The following is a 17,117-nucleotide window of genomic DNA, read 5'->3' as shown; positions in this document are numbered from 1 at the left end:
AAAGTAAATATGAAACACTGAATCCTCTTATTTGGAATTTTGATCAAGCTTTACTGGGAACTGCTTTGAAATACTCCTCCACTGCAATGGCGGCAATTCCTCCATACCAGTTCTGAAGCCAGACATGTTCAATGATCATTTTCATAAAGAACCATTCATAATTGCGAGGCCATTTTCTCATTGCTGGGTGCCTGGAAGAACAAAAGGTAGCCAAACAGGTTAGAATAAGGCAGGTCCAGAAGGCTTCTTCCAGCCAATGGTCCGTAGAATTCTTTTGAAATAATGTGAGTTTCAACACTAACAGTAATTACTGTATATACTCGAGTATAAGCCTACTTTTTCAGCACCAAAATGTGCTGAAAAAGCCACCCTCGGCTTATACTCGAGTGAGGTGGGCGGCAGTAGAGAAAGGCACAGGACCGGGGGGGGGGGGTGTGTGGAGAAGCGCTGTGCTGCGACTCTCCGAACCCCCGTCCTGTGCCTGCTTTGTGCAAGGCGGCGGGGAGGGAGAAGCGGCGAGGAAGGAATCCTTCCTCGCCACTTCTCCCCCCACCCTGCCGCCGACAGCTGGGAAAGGCATAGGATGGTATTTATTTTTATTTTTGAAATTTACCAGTAGCTGCTTCATTTCCCACCCTCAGCTTATACTCGAGTCAATAAGTTTTCCCAGTTTTTTTGAGGTAAAATTAGGTGCCTCGGCTTATATTCGGGTCGGCTTATACTCGAGTATATACGGGTACTATGCTTTAGGACAGCAAATACTTAAGCCCAAACATGTGCATGGCACAAGCAACAATAAACCCTAAACGTTCAGGGATGAATCCAGACTTTGTAATGTTTAAGAGTAGTCCCGCTGAAAAATGTGAGATGTAGGAGTGTGTTTATCTTCCCGCATTTCCGCTTGTCCTTCCTGCTACTTTGCCCCGGGGAAAACCTGCTGTTTACTGCTGAATTGGAGCAAATGTCAATCAAGTTTTCTGTGGACTGGCGTTTGTTCCAATTCAGCGGCAAACAGTGGGTTTGCCTGGGGAAAGCAGTGGGACAAGCAGAAAACCTCACAGACCCATTCTTTTAATGCACAGGACAGGTGGAAGCACTAAGTACTGTATGACTAAGGGAACAATCCAAACCCAAGGTTTGCCAGGATGAGTGGCGTTTGGAAGAGGTGGCTCTCTGGCTAATGTCCCTAATCAGCTGTAGATATGCCGCAAGTCCTCGCTCAGCTGAACCAAGGCCAGGGTGCGTCCTGAAAAAGGAGTGGTGTGGGTCATGGGAAGGCAGGAGGAGACTTACTCCTGTTCCAAACTCTTTCAGCTCAGTCATGGGACCCAGCAACCCAATGGAAACTACAGTGGTAAAAAAGGGTGGTGTAAAACTCTATTGTTTTTCCTTACAGGCTCAGACCGACTCAAGCTAGCGGTAGCCCCACTCTTGAACTGAGTATGCCATAGGGGTAAATTACACAGGACACAAATTACCCTGGCATAAATTACCGTGGCTTCCTGGTGTTTGGGTTGCTCTGTTGGGCTGCAATACTAGCTACACTTACCCGGGAGTAAGCGCCACTAAATTCAATAGGACTTAGTTCTGTGTCCAGACATGTGTAGTAGGATTGTGTTGTTGTGCCAGCTAGTGTACTGCCGAGCATTCCCTCACATTAACCTTGGACATTATTCAATCAATGCTAAAGCATCTTTAAAACCCATGGATTTCAAATACGAGAGTTAAGCACTGACGACAAGGATTTACAAGTGCTTAAAAAGTCCCTGGGAGGAACCCAGGTTTTCAATGAACATTCGGCTCTTGCCAGCAGGTGCGTTTGGGAGAAGTTCCATTCTGGGGATGGGAGACAATGCTCATGTATTATTCCTCCAGTTCTTGGTCCAATTGCCTTACAGTGGTACCTCGGTTTACAAACACAATTGGTTCCGGAAGTCTGTACTTAACCTGAAGCATACTTAACCTGAAGCGAACTTTCCCATTGAAAGTAATGGAAAGTGGATTAATCCGTTCCAGACGGGTCCGCGGAGTACTCAACCTGAAGCGTACTTAACCCGAGGTATGAGTGTAATTGGTTCCAGAAGTCCGTACTTAACCTGAAGCGTACTTAACCTGAAGCAAAATTTCCCATTGAAAGTAATGGAAAGTGGATTAATCCGTTCCAGACAGGTCCGTGGAGTACTTAAACTGAAAATACCCAAACCGAGGCGTACGTAAACCGAGGTATGACTGTATTTTACATTTCACCCCACCACCCCTCCTGTTAGCACAGTAACATTAGATTCACACAGACCTAGAAAACAATGCTTGCTTGGCAAATTCCACTTCTTCCAGAGGCACCATCACCACCTGCCCTGTAAGAATAAGTCTGACACACCGTGGATCATCAGGGTCAACGACTGTTTTTCTGTAAGCAAAAAAAAGTGTTTATGTTATATGGCACCTTAAAGATTAACCAATTTATTATGGCGTAAACCAGTCTTTGCTAACATGGCACCTTCCTTGTGGACTGCAATTCCCATCAATCCCAGCCAGGAGTAGCTTGTACTGCCTAGAGCTGATGGGAATTGTAGTCCAGAAATTCTGGAGGGCACCCTGGTTGGCGAAGGCTGGTATATGCTTTAGTGGACTACAGTCCATTTGTTCAAAAGTTGTGTTACTGCACTTCAGAATTTGTACCTGCAGATCTACATATGTTAACTTCATATGTAAACTTAAGCAGTCTTCAAAATATGGATCAGGCTGTACCAGTTTATTGTGAAGGGCAGATATTACACATTTCTGATATGAGTGATATAGATATGGGTGTTGGAGGCAATAATATAAGGGCGAATGAAGATGTCTATATCCTGTCTCACAGAAGACAATGATTCTCAACAAAAATCCATTATCTGTTATATAAAAAAATTAGGGAACCACTGAGACACACAAACAGATGCCCATGTCAAAATAACCAGCATTGTATTCTAAAAAAAAAAAGGCATGGATACAAACCATTTGTTTTTAACACTATTAGAACCCTTGCTGAAATAAAATAGTTTTATTAATGTTTGTTACAAAGAGGTATTGCTATGTTGATCCCCTAAAGATTCAGGTTATCTGTCTTACTATAACAAATTTATACTAAACTTTTTGTTGCTCTTTATGTAAGAACAACATCAACGACTGGGTAACATATAGCAATACAAGCAAAGGAAGTTACAAAAGGTTCAGTAGAACTAATACCAGTTTCTATTTATTGTTGTGGGACGCGGGTGGCGCTGTGGGTTAAACCACAGAGCCTAGGGCTTGCTGATCAGAAGGTCGGCAGTTCGAATCTCCGCGACGTTGTTTGGTCCCTGCTCCTGCCAACCTAGCAGTTCGAATGCACGTCAAAGTGCAAGTAGATAAATAGTACCCCCTCCGGTGGGAAGGTAAACAGTGTTTCCATGCGCTGCTCTGGTTCACCAGAAGCTGCTTAATCATGCTGGCCACATGACCTGGAAGCTGTACGCCGGCTACCTCGGCCAATAAAGCGAGATGAGCGCCGCAACCCCAGAGTCAGTCACGACTGGACCTAATGGTCAGCGGTCCCTTTACCTTTACCTTTATCCCACATGTATTGGAAGGTTATTGCCTATTATGCAGGCATAAATCAAAGTGTTTATATTTTGCTTTTATTCTGCAAACCGCCCTGAGACCTCCGGGTATAAGGTGGTATATAAATTCAATAAATAATAATACTTACACATGAATAATTGCATAGGTCTGCAACCTTAACTTTACAGATTTGAAAAGCTGCTTGTAGCAATATATTTCTGAGTAATAAGAAACTGGAATTAATTTCCCCTCACTTGAACTATATTTGGTTTGGGCTGCCATTCTAGGCACACTTTCTTGCGAGTAAGCCCCGCTGAAAGCATGTTGCACTGTATTCGCTATATCATATAAGAAGATGACTCTAGCAAATCTGATTTAGGGAGCTGCAGTCAGTGTGCAATAAAAGCTGTCATTCACAAACCATATATTCTGGAGTAGTTTCTCTATTGTACCATCCAGCTGAAATTCTCCAGATCAAATGCTTTGTGCACTGCATCCCAAAACTGTAGGTTCAACCTCCCGCAGCACTTCACTATTAGCATATCGTACCTACAAGAAAGTATAATAGTGTACTGCTTCCGTCTGTCTAGAATAGCTGGTTTTTCTCCTATGTTCTACCTCTTTAGGCAGCTGTAAATGTGCCTGTTTTATGAACGGCATTTAGTTTAGCGCAGTGGAGAGAAATAAGCTTGTACTAAATTCTCATAGATCACTAGAACCCATTGTAGTGCCCTTGAAAAGATGTTGGATCTTCCATCACCTTGATGGCTTAGGTTGATTGTAGTCCAAAAGCATCTAGAGTCACCAGGTTGGATACTACTGTCACGGAGCAATGCAAGAGGTGTTTGAGTATCTTATCCAGGTCTTTGGCTAATTCAACAGTCTGTGGTCTTATGAACATTGAGGGGCGGGGGGACATTGTTTTTGCTTGTTACTATGTTATGTATTTTTGTGCTTTTATTGTAAACCGCCCTGTGATTGTCGGATGAAGGGCAGTATAGAAATTTAATTAACAACAACAACAACAAAACAACAACAGTCCTTATGCTTAAACTAGGGTGCTTCCACCCTAGTTTGATTGCAGGGAGGTTAGATTACATTAGCCATTTATTGAGCATGCATTCTGAATTTGCAGAGGTGGTGGGTGGAGGGAGTTACGCAGCATTGCTTCAAGCAAGTGTTATCCCACATTTTGCAATGCCTTCCCCCAACTCTGTCCTTATCACAACGGGGGGGGGGGGGGGGTTTGTTGTGCACACTCTTCAAATCAGCTTTAATTGCCAACCTGAATGCAGCTGGGATGCAACTGTGAATCTGCACCTGAAATGGCAACAGTCTGGAAGTGCCCCCAGTTTCCAAGCGTAATCCTAGATGTATCTTCTCAGAAGTAAGTCCTGCTCAGTCCCAGGGGGGCTAACTCTCAGGTTACAAAACGGCAGCCTAAACATCTGGATAAATTCCAGATTGTGAAGAAACGCAAACAAAGCAGTTGTGCAATTCTAGGTGGAGGACGTGTTGAAAAGCAGTGTTTCTTTTCCACCTACTTATTCCTATTCTTCCACTCATCCAAATTCCCAGTTTGAGAATGACTCAGGAATGAGTCATGCAATAAATACTCAGACAATTTGGTAGGATAAGCTTTATTATGTACAAAAAGAATAACAAGATCTTGATGAGGAATGTCAGTACATGAAGAATATAAAAGAGACAAGTTGCAGATGGTGACGGGAAGTCAACGGCAGTACTTTGATGTATTTAATTACTTAGGTGATGAAAAGATAATGTTTCTTTTTTTCTCTTTTTCTGTAAACTTTTTGTAAAACATTATTTTTCAATAAAGATCTGTCTAATGAAAAAAAAAAAAAAAAAGAGAATGACTCAGGAAAGGAGCCTGTCAACCTGCTTATTAAAGTCTGTGCCTCCATGAGAGTACTGTCAACATCAAATTTATTAGTGTCTGCTGGAGTTTCACTGAATGTTTCACCTGATCATTCATAGCTGTCATGAAACCGTTCTAAGATTATTTATGCTGGTGTACTATAACAGACCTCAGCATGGATGGCTGCACCAATAAAAGTGGTCCATGAATCTCTTTCTCTGAACTAGGATCGAACTCGAGGATATATCATAGTATCTGTACTAAAAAATGTGAGGGTGGGGAGCCTTTTGAAGCCTGTGGGCTGCATTCCTTTCTAGGCCATGTTCTTCTACTCCCCACAATTAGGTTCTTCTCAAGGCTGACATTCCCAGGATTTTGGGGGAGAAGCCATGATAGCTCAGTTTCAAAATTTGCACTGATGTCCTGGAATAGACAAGGCAAGCAAATGGATGGGCATGGATTGTCATGCAAGCTACAACCTGAAATTCCTTCTTCTACACCACTTTTGCATAGACTTGAGGCAGGTCGAAAACCAGCAGTCTGGCAATGCAAAAGGAAAACATGGTCACCAACAAATGGCTCAGTCAGAGAGATTAGGAAAAGGATCAAATATTGGAGTGTTATATCAAATAATTATATACGAGTCCCCAAGACAGTAGGGCTAAAGAACGGTGTATTAGTTCAGTATCCTAGCTCAAATTTCCCTCGTCAGCAGACTGACACCCAAGCCATCTGATGGCAGCCCTGTACAGGGAAGCTTTTTTAATGTTTAATGTTTTGTGATGTTTTTATATATGTTGGAAGCTGCCCAGAGTGGCTGGGGCAAGCCAGTCAGATGGGCGGGGTAGAAATAGTAAAATTGTTGTTGTTGTTGAACAGGGCGTCCTTATTGTCATCAGAGAAATGTTGGAAGGTATGCTGATAGCATAGGAAATTAGCTCCTAGTTTGAGCCTTTTGAAACACTTCTGTGGAATTTTTTGTCCTACAATTTTTATTTTCCCATTTAGCCTCTTATGGGTTCAGACCAAGTGCTAAGCAATCTTCACTCCGAAATAGAATCATGGAATCATAGAGTTGGAAGAGACCACAACAGCCATCCAGTCCAACCCCCTGCCAAGCAGGAAACACCATCAAAGCATTCCTGACATATGCCTGTCAAGCCTCTGCTTAAAGACCTCCAAAGAAGGAGACTCCACCACACTCCTTGGTAGCAAATTCCACTGCTGAACAGCTCTTACTGTCAGGAAGTTCTTCCTAATGTTTAGGTGGAATCTTCTTTCTTGGAGTTTGAATCCATTGCTCCGTGTCCGCTTCTCTGGAGCAGCAGAAAACAATATTTCTCCCTCCTCTATATGACATCCTTTTACATATTTGAACATGGCTATCATATCACCCCCTTAACCTTCTCTTCTCCAGGCTAAACATACCCAGCTCCCTAAGCCGTTCCTCATAAGGCATCGTTTCCAAGCCTTTGACCATTTTGGTTGCCCTCTTCTGGACACGTTCCAGCTTGTCTGTATCCTTCTTGAACTGTGGTGCCCAGAACTGGACACAGTACTCCAGGTGAGGTCTGACCAGAGCAGAATACAGTGGTACTATTACTTCCCTTGATCTAGATGCTATACTCCTATTGATGCAGCCCAGAATTGCATTGGCTTTTTTAGCTGCTGCATCACACTGTTGACTCACGTCAAGTTTGTGGTCTACCAAGACTCCTAGATCCTTTTCACATGTACTGCTCTCAGGCCAGGTGTCTTCCATCCTGTATTTGTGCCTTTCATTTTTTTTGCCCAAGTGTAGTACTTTACATTTCTCCTTGTTAAAATTCATCTTGTTTGCTTTTGAAGCCTGTGGGCTGCATTTTGAAGTGTGATCCTGTCCTCTGGGGTATTGGCCACCCCTCCCAATTTGGTGTCGTCTGCAAACTTGCTCAGGATGCCCTCAAGCACATCATCCAAGTCATTGATAAAAATGTTGAATAAGACTGGGCCCAAGACAGAACCCTGTGGCACCCCACTAGTCACTACTCTCCAGGATGAGGAGGAGCCATTGATGAGCACCCTTTGGGTTTGGTCAGTCAGCCAGTTACAAATCCACTGAATAGTAGCATTGTCTAGCCCGCATTTTACCAGCTTCTTTACAAGAATATCATGGGGCTCCTTGTCAAAGGCCTTGTCAAATAGTTCAGCATATGTGGACAAACAATGGCTGGCATGATATGGTTGTCTTCAAACATGACTCAGCTTGATGCAAACCAGGATCCCAAATATTTTGAATCCCCTCCACCACCCACAGCAGTACAGAAGGCAAAGCTATATTAACAGATAAATACTGCAGCTAATTTATCAGAAACCCACATCACATTCATTTTATGTTTTGAAAAGCACAACTGCATACCTTACATGCATCCTCTGTGGCCCATAAATCGTAACACACCCTTAAAGGATATGAGCTAGTAAGCATGTCTTAGCTTTACTAATCTGTGTGGTACGGATATCAAACTAAATCTCACTTGAAAGCAAAATTCATAATCTGAAAAGCTTCTCTTGATCTTTGGCTATATGCTTCTGGGCACTGTTAACTTCCTTGCTGCTGCAGCTTTTGCGATAAAGAGCTTTCTCTTTCACACACACACACACACACACACACACACACACACACACACACACCCCACTTCAAAGCTCTGAGTTAAAATTCCAATGGCTTCTAAAAATGTGATGCCTGTACTTGATTGAATTCCCTTTTCTAGCTGAGTTCACATCCACTTGCATGCTGCAGATGGAATTGTTAAAGAGTTTTGAATCTGCTTGTTTCTTCATCTGCTAATTTCTCCTTGTTGCATGATGTGCACTTTCAAAGCTGACCACAACTACCATCAGGTTGGGTTACTCACGGGAGATACTTCCTCTTTCCTCTTGACTCTGGCCCAGAAGGATGCCTTCCAGGCTGAGGAAGACCAGGAAACAGAGTATCCTGGAGGCCGTGGTGATGCTGGGGGTAGGCACCACCACATAATTAATTTCGACAAACTATATCATCCTGGTTATGTCGAAAAAGTTGGTGTGAGACATTACCACTTGAAGAAAAACCAGCACCTCTGTCCTACGGTGGAATCTGAATAAGCTCTGGAAACCTGTTAGTGAGCAGACGAGGCTCAACTATGCCAACAAAATCAGGAGGGATTAGCTCCAGTTATTGATGTTGTATGCTTGGGTTACTACGAAGTCCTTGCATGAGGAACTGCCCAAACAGCCTGTAAATGTGAAAGCAATTTTTTTTCAGCAGAAAGGCAGAAGAGAAGATCAAAGAAGCCGGCGTGTTAGTGATATAAAGAGTCTTTGTATGTTTCCAGGCATAAATAAACACAATTTCAGATGTGCATTGAAAAATAAAATTTTATATATATGCATACATATGTAAAAGGTTGGGTTTCTAATCAGGCGGCATGACAACTAGATCCAGGCACATGGAACAAACTATAACCTGGATGCCTTTTCTAAAGAAATCTAGCTTTGGGAAATGAGGTGTTTGAGCAGAGAAGGGAGGGCTTCATTACTTTCCCATTGGCTGCTGTTGACGCTCCCAACTACTTTTTCACTTTTCCCTCACAGCATTCTAGATGTGCGTTTGCTCTTGAAAGCATGCCTTTGGCACACTGTCTGGTGAGAGCAGCTGAGGAAATGACTTGGGGAAGGAAAACTGCAGCTGGAGAAAGGGTCAAGACAGTCCTTCCCTTTACGGTCACTCGTCCCCCAAGCTGCTCAGCACTTGTCACATGAAGGAATGGGCGAGTTAGGGCCCTGGTCCTATAAAACCCAGGCTGAGCAATTGGTCATGGTCAAGCTGCTCTCAGAATGTGTTTGGCTTCTTGCCTTCTGTTTCTGGGTACTTGTCAGAGCTTGCTTTGCCTCCAGGCCCCAAAACCAGACAGGTGGGTGCATGGACCCAATTTGTGCCAATGACAGCACACACAACCCCGGGGTGCTCCGTGTGTATATTTTATGTCACAAACAGCCTCTGCTCTGAGATCAAACATATAGTCCCTCTGGGGCTACACCAGAACGTCTTCACTTAAATATGACAGCAGTGAAGTGCTCTGCTTCAAACACATACAAATTTCTTAAATGTTAACAAAATGGCATAAGTATGGATGTACATGTCTTGGTACTTAACATCAGTGATGTCCCAGACACCATCTGATAGGTTACACTTAGAATATACAAACTCCGGAGTTGGAAAACACCTTTCCTCAGCAAATAACAGCAATACAACTCATTTCAACTTGAGCACTGGGAAAGCCCAACATCTGCATGCTACAAGAAAATGTACGGTAAATCTCCCTCAGCAAACGAGTAAACAGCACCATATTTGTTGTGATTTAAGCTGAAAAGAGCCTTCATGTTATGTAACACAACCACCTAATGCTCTCAGAATCATCATTGTACCTGCAGATCTCTCCTTCTGCCTCTGGCAATGTCAGGGAAGCAACGGAATTTTTCATGAGATCAGCTACTGTGTTGTCCTTTGGAGTCACATAAAAAAAAGGAATTCCAGTGCTATTGTCTGTGGGGCCATCGCTAATAGATAAGCAACTCCCAAACGGTGCTCCCCGGATCTGAAAAATTCCAAGCAAGTTGTGCTTAGAAAGCGTTGCAAATGTCTTGTTGATCAGAACTGACAACACACACACACACACACACACACACACACACACCCCTCAGGTAGATCGTTCAGCTGCTTTCTCACCTTTTCAGGTTAAACCAGATTTAATAATAATAATAATAAAAACCAGGCACTTTACAGAAATAATGTGTGTTTGTACTGCAAATAATAATACCCCCTCTTTAATACTAAAAAATGATGTTTCTCCATGAATCAGTAAGGCTTGCGGTGATTTTCTAAAATTGAATATTTATACTGTAAAGATTCATATTGCTTTGAGGACTGTCAGTCTGTGAAGATTGCCTAGAGATTTCTAACAGAGAATTCTGAGCATTCTCACCTAACTATATCTCACATGCTTCACTTGGGAAAGTAATGAATGTCAGTTTTAATAAATAAATAGAGAAGATTTTTATCCTGCTTTTCCACTGTGCAATGCCTAAGGCAGCTCACAACCCCCCCCCCCAAATACTTCAAAACAATTTGGTATAAAATAGAAATTTGCAGTGCAAACAATTACTCCTTTGTGTGTGCATCTCATACATAACGTGCTACTTCTTATATCTCTAAATGCAATTTGTCTTCCACATAAGCAATGAAGAGGAAACGTTTCATATTAAAAATGCACTGCAATCAATAATTTTAAAAATCTGACAGTTGCTCAGAGATACATTAATAATAACCTTACATTGCCAATGTTCATTAAAAAAAATGCAATTCATAGCAAATGGGTTAACCCATTATTTCGAAATCTGATGGCAAATTATGCTTGTTTGTAACTTACATCAAGGTTTCAAAGAACTGCTTTAAAGTTCACTCTGAGGCAAGAAAATCTCCAGTTTTAAAGGGCAGAAGTCCAAAGTTTTTTCTGTTCTTTTTATTTATTTATCGTGAGCTATGTATTATAATTGCAGGCAACCGTTCATCTACATCAAGTCTGCGCTTCTACCGAAAGACCTTGCAAGAAAACAAATTATAATCCCTGAGGCTTTATAGTCCAATACATGTTACCGGAGACCTAAGATGGTATTACAAACCTTTGCTGCACAGTCTTCTTATTGTACAATGGGGAATATTTTATTAATATTTCATTAATGACCTTTTGTTACCAACTAACCCGCTGCATTTCACTGTCACACAGAGAGAAGGTTGCTTTAACAGCGCCTTCTAGAGACCGCAAAGGCTGGTGCTTATATACACGTTTCCCGTTAAAAAAGAAAACACCAGCATGATGGAGCCAAAGTTAAGCAAATTAAATGCCACTGACTTCAATGGGGATATTTAAAGCACGCACTAAACTGCGTCCAACATAATCTAGAAGTGTTTAATTTCATCTGGGAGAATAAAACTGGGATGCAGGGGGAGAAAAATAAGAAGAGGACCCCAATAGGAGATAGAAAATAGCATATTTTGTTTTTTACATATAAAATCCTTCTCTGCGGTGACACTGAAAATATTCACATTAACTACTTATATAAACCAATGTATTTCAAAAGCAAGAGCTTTAAAATATATCCCATGAAAGTAAAACAAGGATGTCCCGCTGTTACAAATAATGTTTGCACTTAATGTATTATCATAGGGTGGCTAACTGGCAGCCTTCCAAATATTGCTGTATGACAACTCCCATCATCCCTGAATATTGACCATGCATCTGGGGCTGATGTGGGCTGGTCTCCAACAACGTCTGGAAGGTCATGGGTCAGGCTTCCCCAACCTCGGCCCTCCAGATGTTTTTGGCCTACAACTCCCATGATCCCTAGCTAGCAGGGCCAGTGGTCAGGGATGATGGGAATTGTAGTCTTAAAACATCTGGAGGGCCGAGGTTGAGGAAGCCTGTCATAGGTTAACCACCCCTAGTTCAGTAGGAAGAGTTCAATTTTTAGGTGCTGTGGGGAACCTTTCCTCACACCCAAGTTTAGGAAGAATGCTATATTGGAAGTCACATCTATCATAACTGAAGCAGCATTCCACAAATATCTGTTTTAAATGCTTTTAAATTTGATAGAGAATCCTCAGTGCAACGTGGTCCACATGCGTTTTCTATTTTTTGCAACCGCATTTAGTGCACTGCTAGAAACGGTCCACCATTGCTATCCACAAAGGCCCAGTGGTTTAGAACAGTGGTTCCCAAACTTTCCCCTTCATAGACTACTTGAAAATTGCTGATGGTCTTGTTGGATCACTCAAATATTTTTCTGCCTACTGTGGCAAATTGCAGTGCTCCGTGCTAAATGCCATACGATGTTTACTTGTATTCTTACAGATGTTCCACAGACTACCTGAAAGATCACAGCTCAATAGGAAAATCTGCGTCCTTCATGCAACGTTGAGTTCTTTTTAGGAAATCAAAGTTGTTGAGCTTTCCTTGGGGCATCACAGGCATTGGGGGGGGGCAGGCTTCAGCTGGGGGAGGCAGAACCTCAGATAATTGAGTACTTTCAATGGTTTTCAGTAATATTGAGAATATTACACCCTTGGGAACAGGAGATGGGGAGGAAAGGGGGAGGAAATGAAGCGTCAGCCAGCTTTTCAGGTAAACAGCTCCAAATCCTTACCTACTTTGGAGTGAGGCATCACTTATTTTTGGACTACTCTTTCGTGCAAGCATGGTAGGTCACAAAAGGTATACATGCACATGTAAACTAATACCCATGGATCTCAGGTTTCCTGGCTTGGAGCAACACACAAACGCACACACAGACGGCTGCTGTTTTGTGCAAATCTGGGAGATTGAGAAACTTGTATTAAAATAAATAGTGTGTGCTTACAGGTAAACAGATTCAAGTGTGCATGCCCATAATGACCTCAGGTAAGGCCACCCCACCCATGAAGTGGCATGAAGTATCTATCTCAGACAGCGGATGCCCCCGAGGCAGCAACCTCATGAGCCATGCCCTCACCTCTGCCAGAGAAGCGGTGCCAGGATAGCTGCTGATTTCCTGCAAGATCTTGCGAGATCTCATCAAAGTCTTGCAAGATGTCAAGGAGAGCAAAGGATCTCACGAGATCTGGGTGAGATCTTGGCAAGCTCTTTCGGGGCATCGGCACCCATGCTGCTCCACAAGCGGTGGTGGTGACACAGCTGCTGTGCCACCGGCAGGTGGCACAGTGGTGGGGAGTGCCCCATGGGTTGTGGTGGTGTGGCAGAGCAGGGTGGCAATTCCTGTTTTGCCTCAAGTAGCAAAATGGGATGTACCACCCCTGAACTCAGGATTCCAGAACTTACCGTACAGCTGTCAGTTCTGAGGGAAGGCAGGCAAGGACCCACAGCCCAGGTGGGGCTGGTTACCTCAGGGAGGAGGTGTGTGATTCCTCAGCTGGAGCAGGCTCAGGAAAGGTGAGGGTCACAATCCACGCCAAGCCCAGAAGGTATAACAGGGTGGTGTCCTGGCCAGGCTGGCGAATAACTCTCCTGACAGATGACTTGTACTCAGATAATTGAGTACTTATAATGCTTTTCAGTAATATTTGTGGATCATGGGGAGAGCAGCTGCCCCCTCCCCCCAGCCAAGCCTATGATGGTACAGTAAAAGGCAGTATGCAACGGAGCATTGCTGGAGCATCAGGGTGATGTGACTGAAGTGATCATGAGGCTTTCAAGTTTGTTTGCATGGAGGAGGGATCAGAGAATGAGGAAAACAATCAAGAAGAGTCATGCTAGCAGTTTATATGTTAGCACTTCTTTGTAAGGTTGTGTGTGCCTAACTGAAAAATAAAGGATGCATTTAAGATGACTGGAGATCTTTTGTTTAGGCTCAGGGTGTTTTACAAATTAAATCCATGCAGTAAAACATAGGTGCTTACTTCCAGGAAAATATGCATTGGATTGCAGGCATTCTGATAAATTTATGCTATGTATGCTGTTGTAATGATAGATCGACAGTTATTTGCATTTTTTGGGTATTCATTGGGGTGTGGCTGTGGGGACTGTGGAGATGAGCTCCTGCGCTTCAAAATTTATCACTACACTAGACTGTAGTGTCACTGTAGTAAACAAATCTTGCACAGCATACACCTTTTAGTAATTTGGTCCACATTTCAACTACCTTTTACATCGTTTTAAAAATACTCGACTTGCAACACCAGAATTCCTCTGTTGTATATCCTTAGTTAAAATATGCAAACTTCTCCTCTACTTTAACAATCAGATGATGCCCCTTGCAAATGGCTCCTAAAGATGTAAAACAAAACAACAACAACAACAACAACAACAACAACAACACCCACTCTGCAGTTACTCCAGTGAGACAGCAACAATCCATTAAAAGCATTTATATAACTAGTACTGTATAATAAAGGTTTGTCACGGAGCAAGAATAATCGCCTATCGCAGTGACAAGATGCTGTTGGGAGGGAGGGTGTGCACAGAAGCCTGGATTGAAACAGCCCTTCCCAAACAGCATTCCTGTGCAATCATCATCATTATTCCCGTTTAGCAGACCATCCTTCAACAAGAGTTCTTAGGATGGTGGAGGACATTCACAACGAAATACAAAACTGCAGCATCATAAAATGAGGCTAACAACAACCCTCCCTTTTTCGTAAGCCACAGTGGCTATGCATTGCAAGCTTTTTATATATATAAGGTTTCTAGCAGAGGCGTGGTACCTTTTCATGAGCGGATCTCGTGGCCAGGAATCCCCAGTTGCTGGAATGGATCAGGGACCGGGCCGCCCTGGCCGCTTGCTCGTGGGGCGCGAGGCTCTCCGTTCCCCCTTTGGGGCTCGCTCTCCTGTAGGAAAACATGCGGGAAGGGGACGAGTTCTGCTTCGGCCTCGCCTCCCCCAGCCTGGACCTCATGTCCTCCTCCTCCTCCTCTTTGTACACCGAGGCCGGGTAGCTCTGCTTCCAGATGGCCGTGGTGTCTTCCAGGAGCGCGGGGAGAACCTCCTCGTTCGAGGAGCTGTGCAGCTCTTCCTCCACCTCGTTGGTGACGGACCACGACACCGAGTTCACGATCACGTAGCCGCCGGCCGGGGCCAAGGCCAAGCTGCACCACAGCAGCACCCACGAGAGCCAGCAGGGGCACGCGGCGGCCCTGGACACCGGCGGAGTCCGGCGGCAGCAGCAGCACGCGGGCATTTTGGAGCCGAGCCTCCCGAGCTGCGTGCGCCCAGCTCCGCGGCCCCGAACGCGCAGAAGCCCCGCCGTCTAGAGGGAGCTTTTGGCTGCGAGAGCAGCGGCCCCTTGAGGCGGAGGAGAGCGGCTGGCCTGAGAAAAATGCCTCAGCTGGCAAATCGCCAGCAGCAGGGGATAATCGGAATTCTCTTGTTTGCTGTGTGGTGAGAGACTCCGCATCCCGCCCTTAAGCATCCTCCGCGTTACTATTTCTTACATTTTTAAGACTCAGGGCTTACCATTCACTTTGGAATGTAACAAATTCCAGTTGAAATGATTTTCAAATCCAGGACAAGGCCCTGTTTCATTTATTCTTCATCAGCTATAGTTTCATGGTCAAAGTGTACCAATTGAGGCAAACACAATTGGTACACTTTGACCATGAAACTATAGCTCATAAAGAAACAGGGCGTTGTCCTGGATTTGAAAATCATTTCAACTGGAATTTGTTTCATTACCTTAAGCAAAAAACAGTTTGAAGAATTCATAATTAATCACCTTCCTGGCCCGAGTTCTTGGAACCTTTTCATTTGATTTTCTGATTGCACCAAGAACTCCAATTTCTACAGTATTCACTTTGGAATGGCATCACTGGTGTCAAAGGAACTACCCTTCAACCCTATCTGAGGGCTGCAGGTAGCAGTTGACATCTAAGAAAAAATAATAATACCAGGACTTGAGTCTGCTTGGAAGCCACACATGCTTTGATTTTGGGACCCCTGTTTTTTAATCCCTGATGTGTGGCTACTCTGCAGTGAACTGTGCACAGACATCTATTTTATTACTTCTTTACCTGCTCCAGGACTTTAAAAAGTACCAGGGCTTTCTGGTTCAAATTAAGTCCTGACTGCCACCTTGGAAAGACAGTTCTCTCAGATTAAAACGCTGTCCCTAAACTGCTGGGCTTTGGAACATTCTACATAAACAGGATTTGTAGTAGGACTTTGTTTGGTTTCTAATAATTGGTTCTCATGGGAACCTTACAGATTCTTGCTTCACACAATTAACTCAAGGCAGTGTCAATTTACTCTTGGCAGAAAGCCAAGGTTTGCCTGGCTTGGCAACAACTCTCTCATTGGTTAATGACCAGCACTGAACTCTGTTATCTAGGAATGCTAGCACAGTTGTTTCTTGTGGGTGTTAGGAGTGCTGCGTATGGTTCGAGAGAGAGAGAGAGAGTGAGTAAGGATTTATTTTGCTTTGCTTTGTATGCAGAAACTCTGCTGGTTTTATTTTCTTTTAATAAATCCTGTAAATAGTTATTCTGCGTCTAGCCGAGTAGTCATTTCCACCTCAACTAGCTTCTGCGCTGTGCAGGAAAACTCTGCTACGTTTGGGCTAAAGCCACTAGAGCTATGCCTGACACTTCAAAATTCTAAGAGACTTTTCAAAATTCAGACACCTGCAGGAACATGAACCACACTTGGTAGCCTTAGGTACAGAAGGCATAATTCTGGGACTATTTGTATTGGCGGAATGCCTTTCCTTGCTATTAAACTTTAGATTGCAAGCTCCATGGAACAGGGTTTCTTGTGAGAGTGGGTGGGAGGAATCGTTTATACTGTCAAATGCCATGTACAGTCATGGTGCTGTATGTATTAACATTATCGGGCTCAACCAATACATATTGTCACTGGTTTGCATCCTTCAGCATTACAGTTGCAACTGAAGTGGAAATGTCACCTGAAATTTATTTACCACATTTAACAAAATTGTTAGTGTTACTTCCTATGACAGCTATAGAATGCAAGACATCAAGGAGGGGGAAATTTCATGAACTACCGGTATGCATGCTAGGCAGCTAAAATACATCAGAAAAATAGCACAATTTTAAAAATGCATGCATGCTCTTCACAAAAACTACTTACTTCCACA

The 17,117-nt window shown here is 43.4% G+C and overlaps 1 protein-coding gene across 1 annotated transcript; it reads right to left on the bottom strand.

The window, feature by feature from the left end:
* Positions 1–30: 30 nt before the first annotated feature.
* CREG2 (cellular repressor of E1A stimulated genes 2) lies at positions 31–15,261 on the bottom strand. The gene is made up of 4 exons (XM_035116702.3): positions 14,733–15,261; positions 9,905–10,074; positions 2,294–2,407; positions 31–191 (listed from the first exon to the last, which is right to left on the bottom strand). Exons 1-4 carry the CDS (start codon positions 15,204–15,206, stop codon positions 44–46), a joined length of 906 nt encoding a protein of 301 aa, XP_034972593.1. The 5' UTR covers positions 15,207–15,261; the 3' UTR covers positions 31–43.
* Positions 15,262–17,117: the final 1,856 nt, after the last annotated feature.

Source organism: Zootoca vivipara, chromosome 4 (genome assembly GCF_965207765.1).
Source record: "Zootoca vivipara chromosome 4, rZooViv2.hap1.1, whole genome shotgun sequence".
NCBI lineage: Eukaryota > Metazoa > Chordata > Lepidosauria > Squamata > Lacertidae > Zootoca > Zootoca vivipara.
This window is presented reverse-complemented; position numbering and strand designations above follow the sequence as displayed.

What these genes read in the sequence shown, in the direction of transcription:
- CREG2 (XM_035116702.3), bottom strand. Translation starts at nt 15,206, where the DNA reads ATGCCCGCGTGCTGCTGCTGCCGCCGGACTCCGCCGGTGTCCAGGGCC. An exon ending in GCAGAAGGAGAGATCTGCAG is followed by an intron (nt 2,408 to 9,904) that starts GTACAATGATGA and finishes TTTTGCTTACAG; the next exon opens with AAAAACAGTCGTTGACCCTG. An exon ending in AAGCAAGCATTGTTTTCTAG is followed by an intron (nt 192 to 2,293) that starts GTCTGTGTGAAT and finishes TTGTTCTTCCAG; the next exon opens with GCACCCAGCAATGAGAAAAT.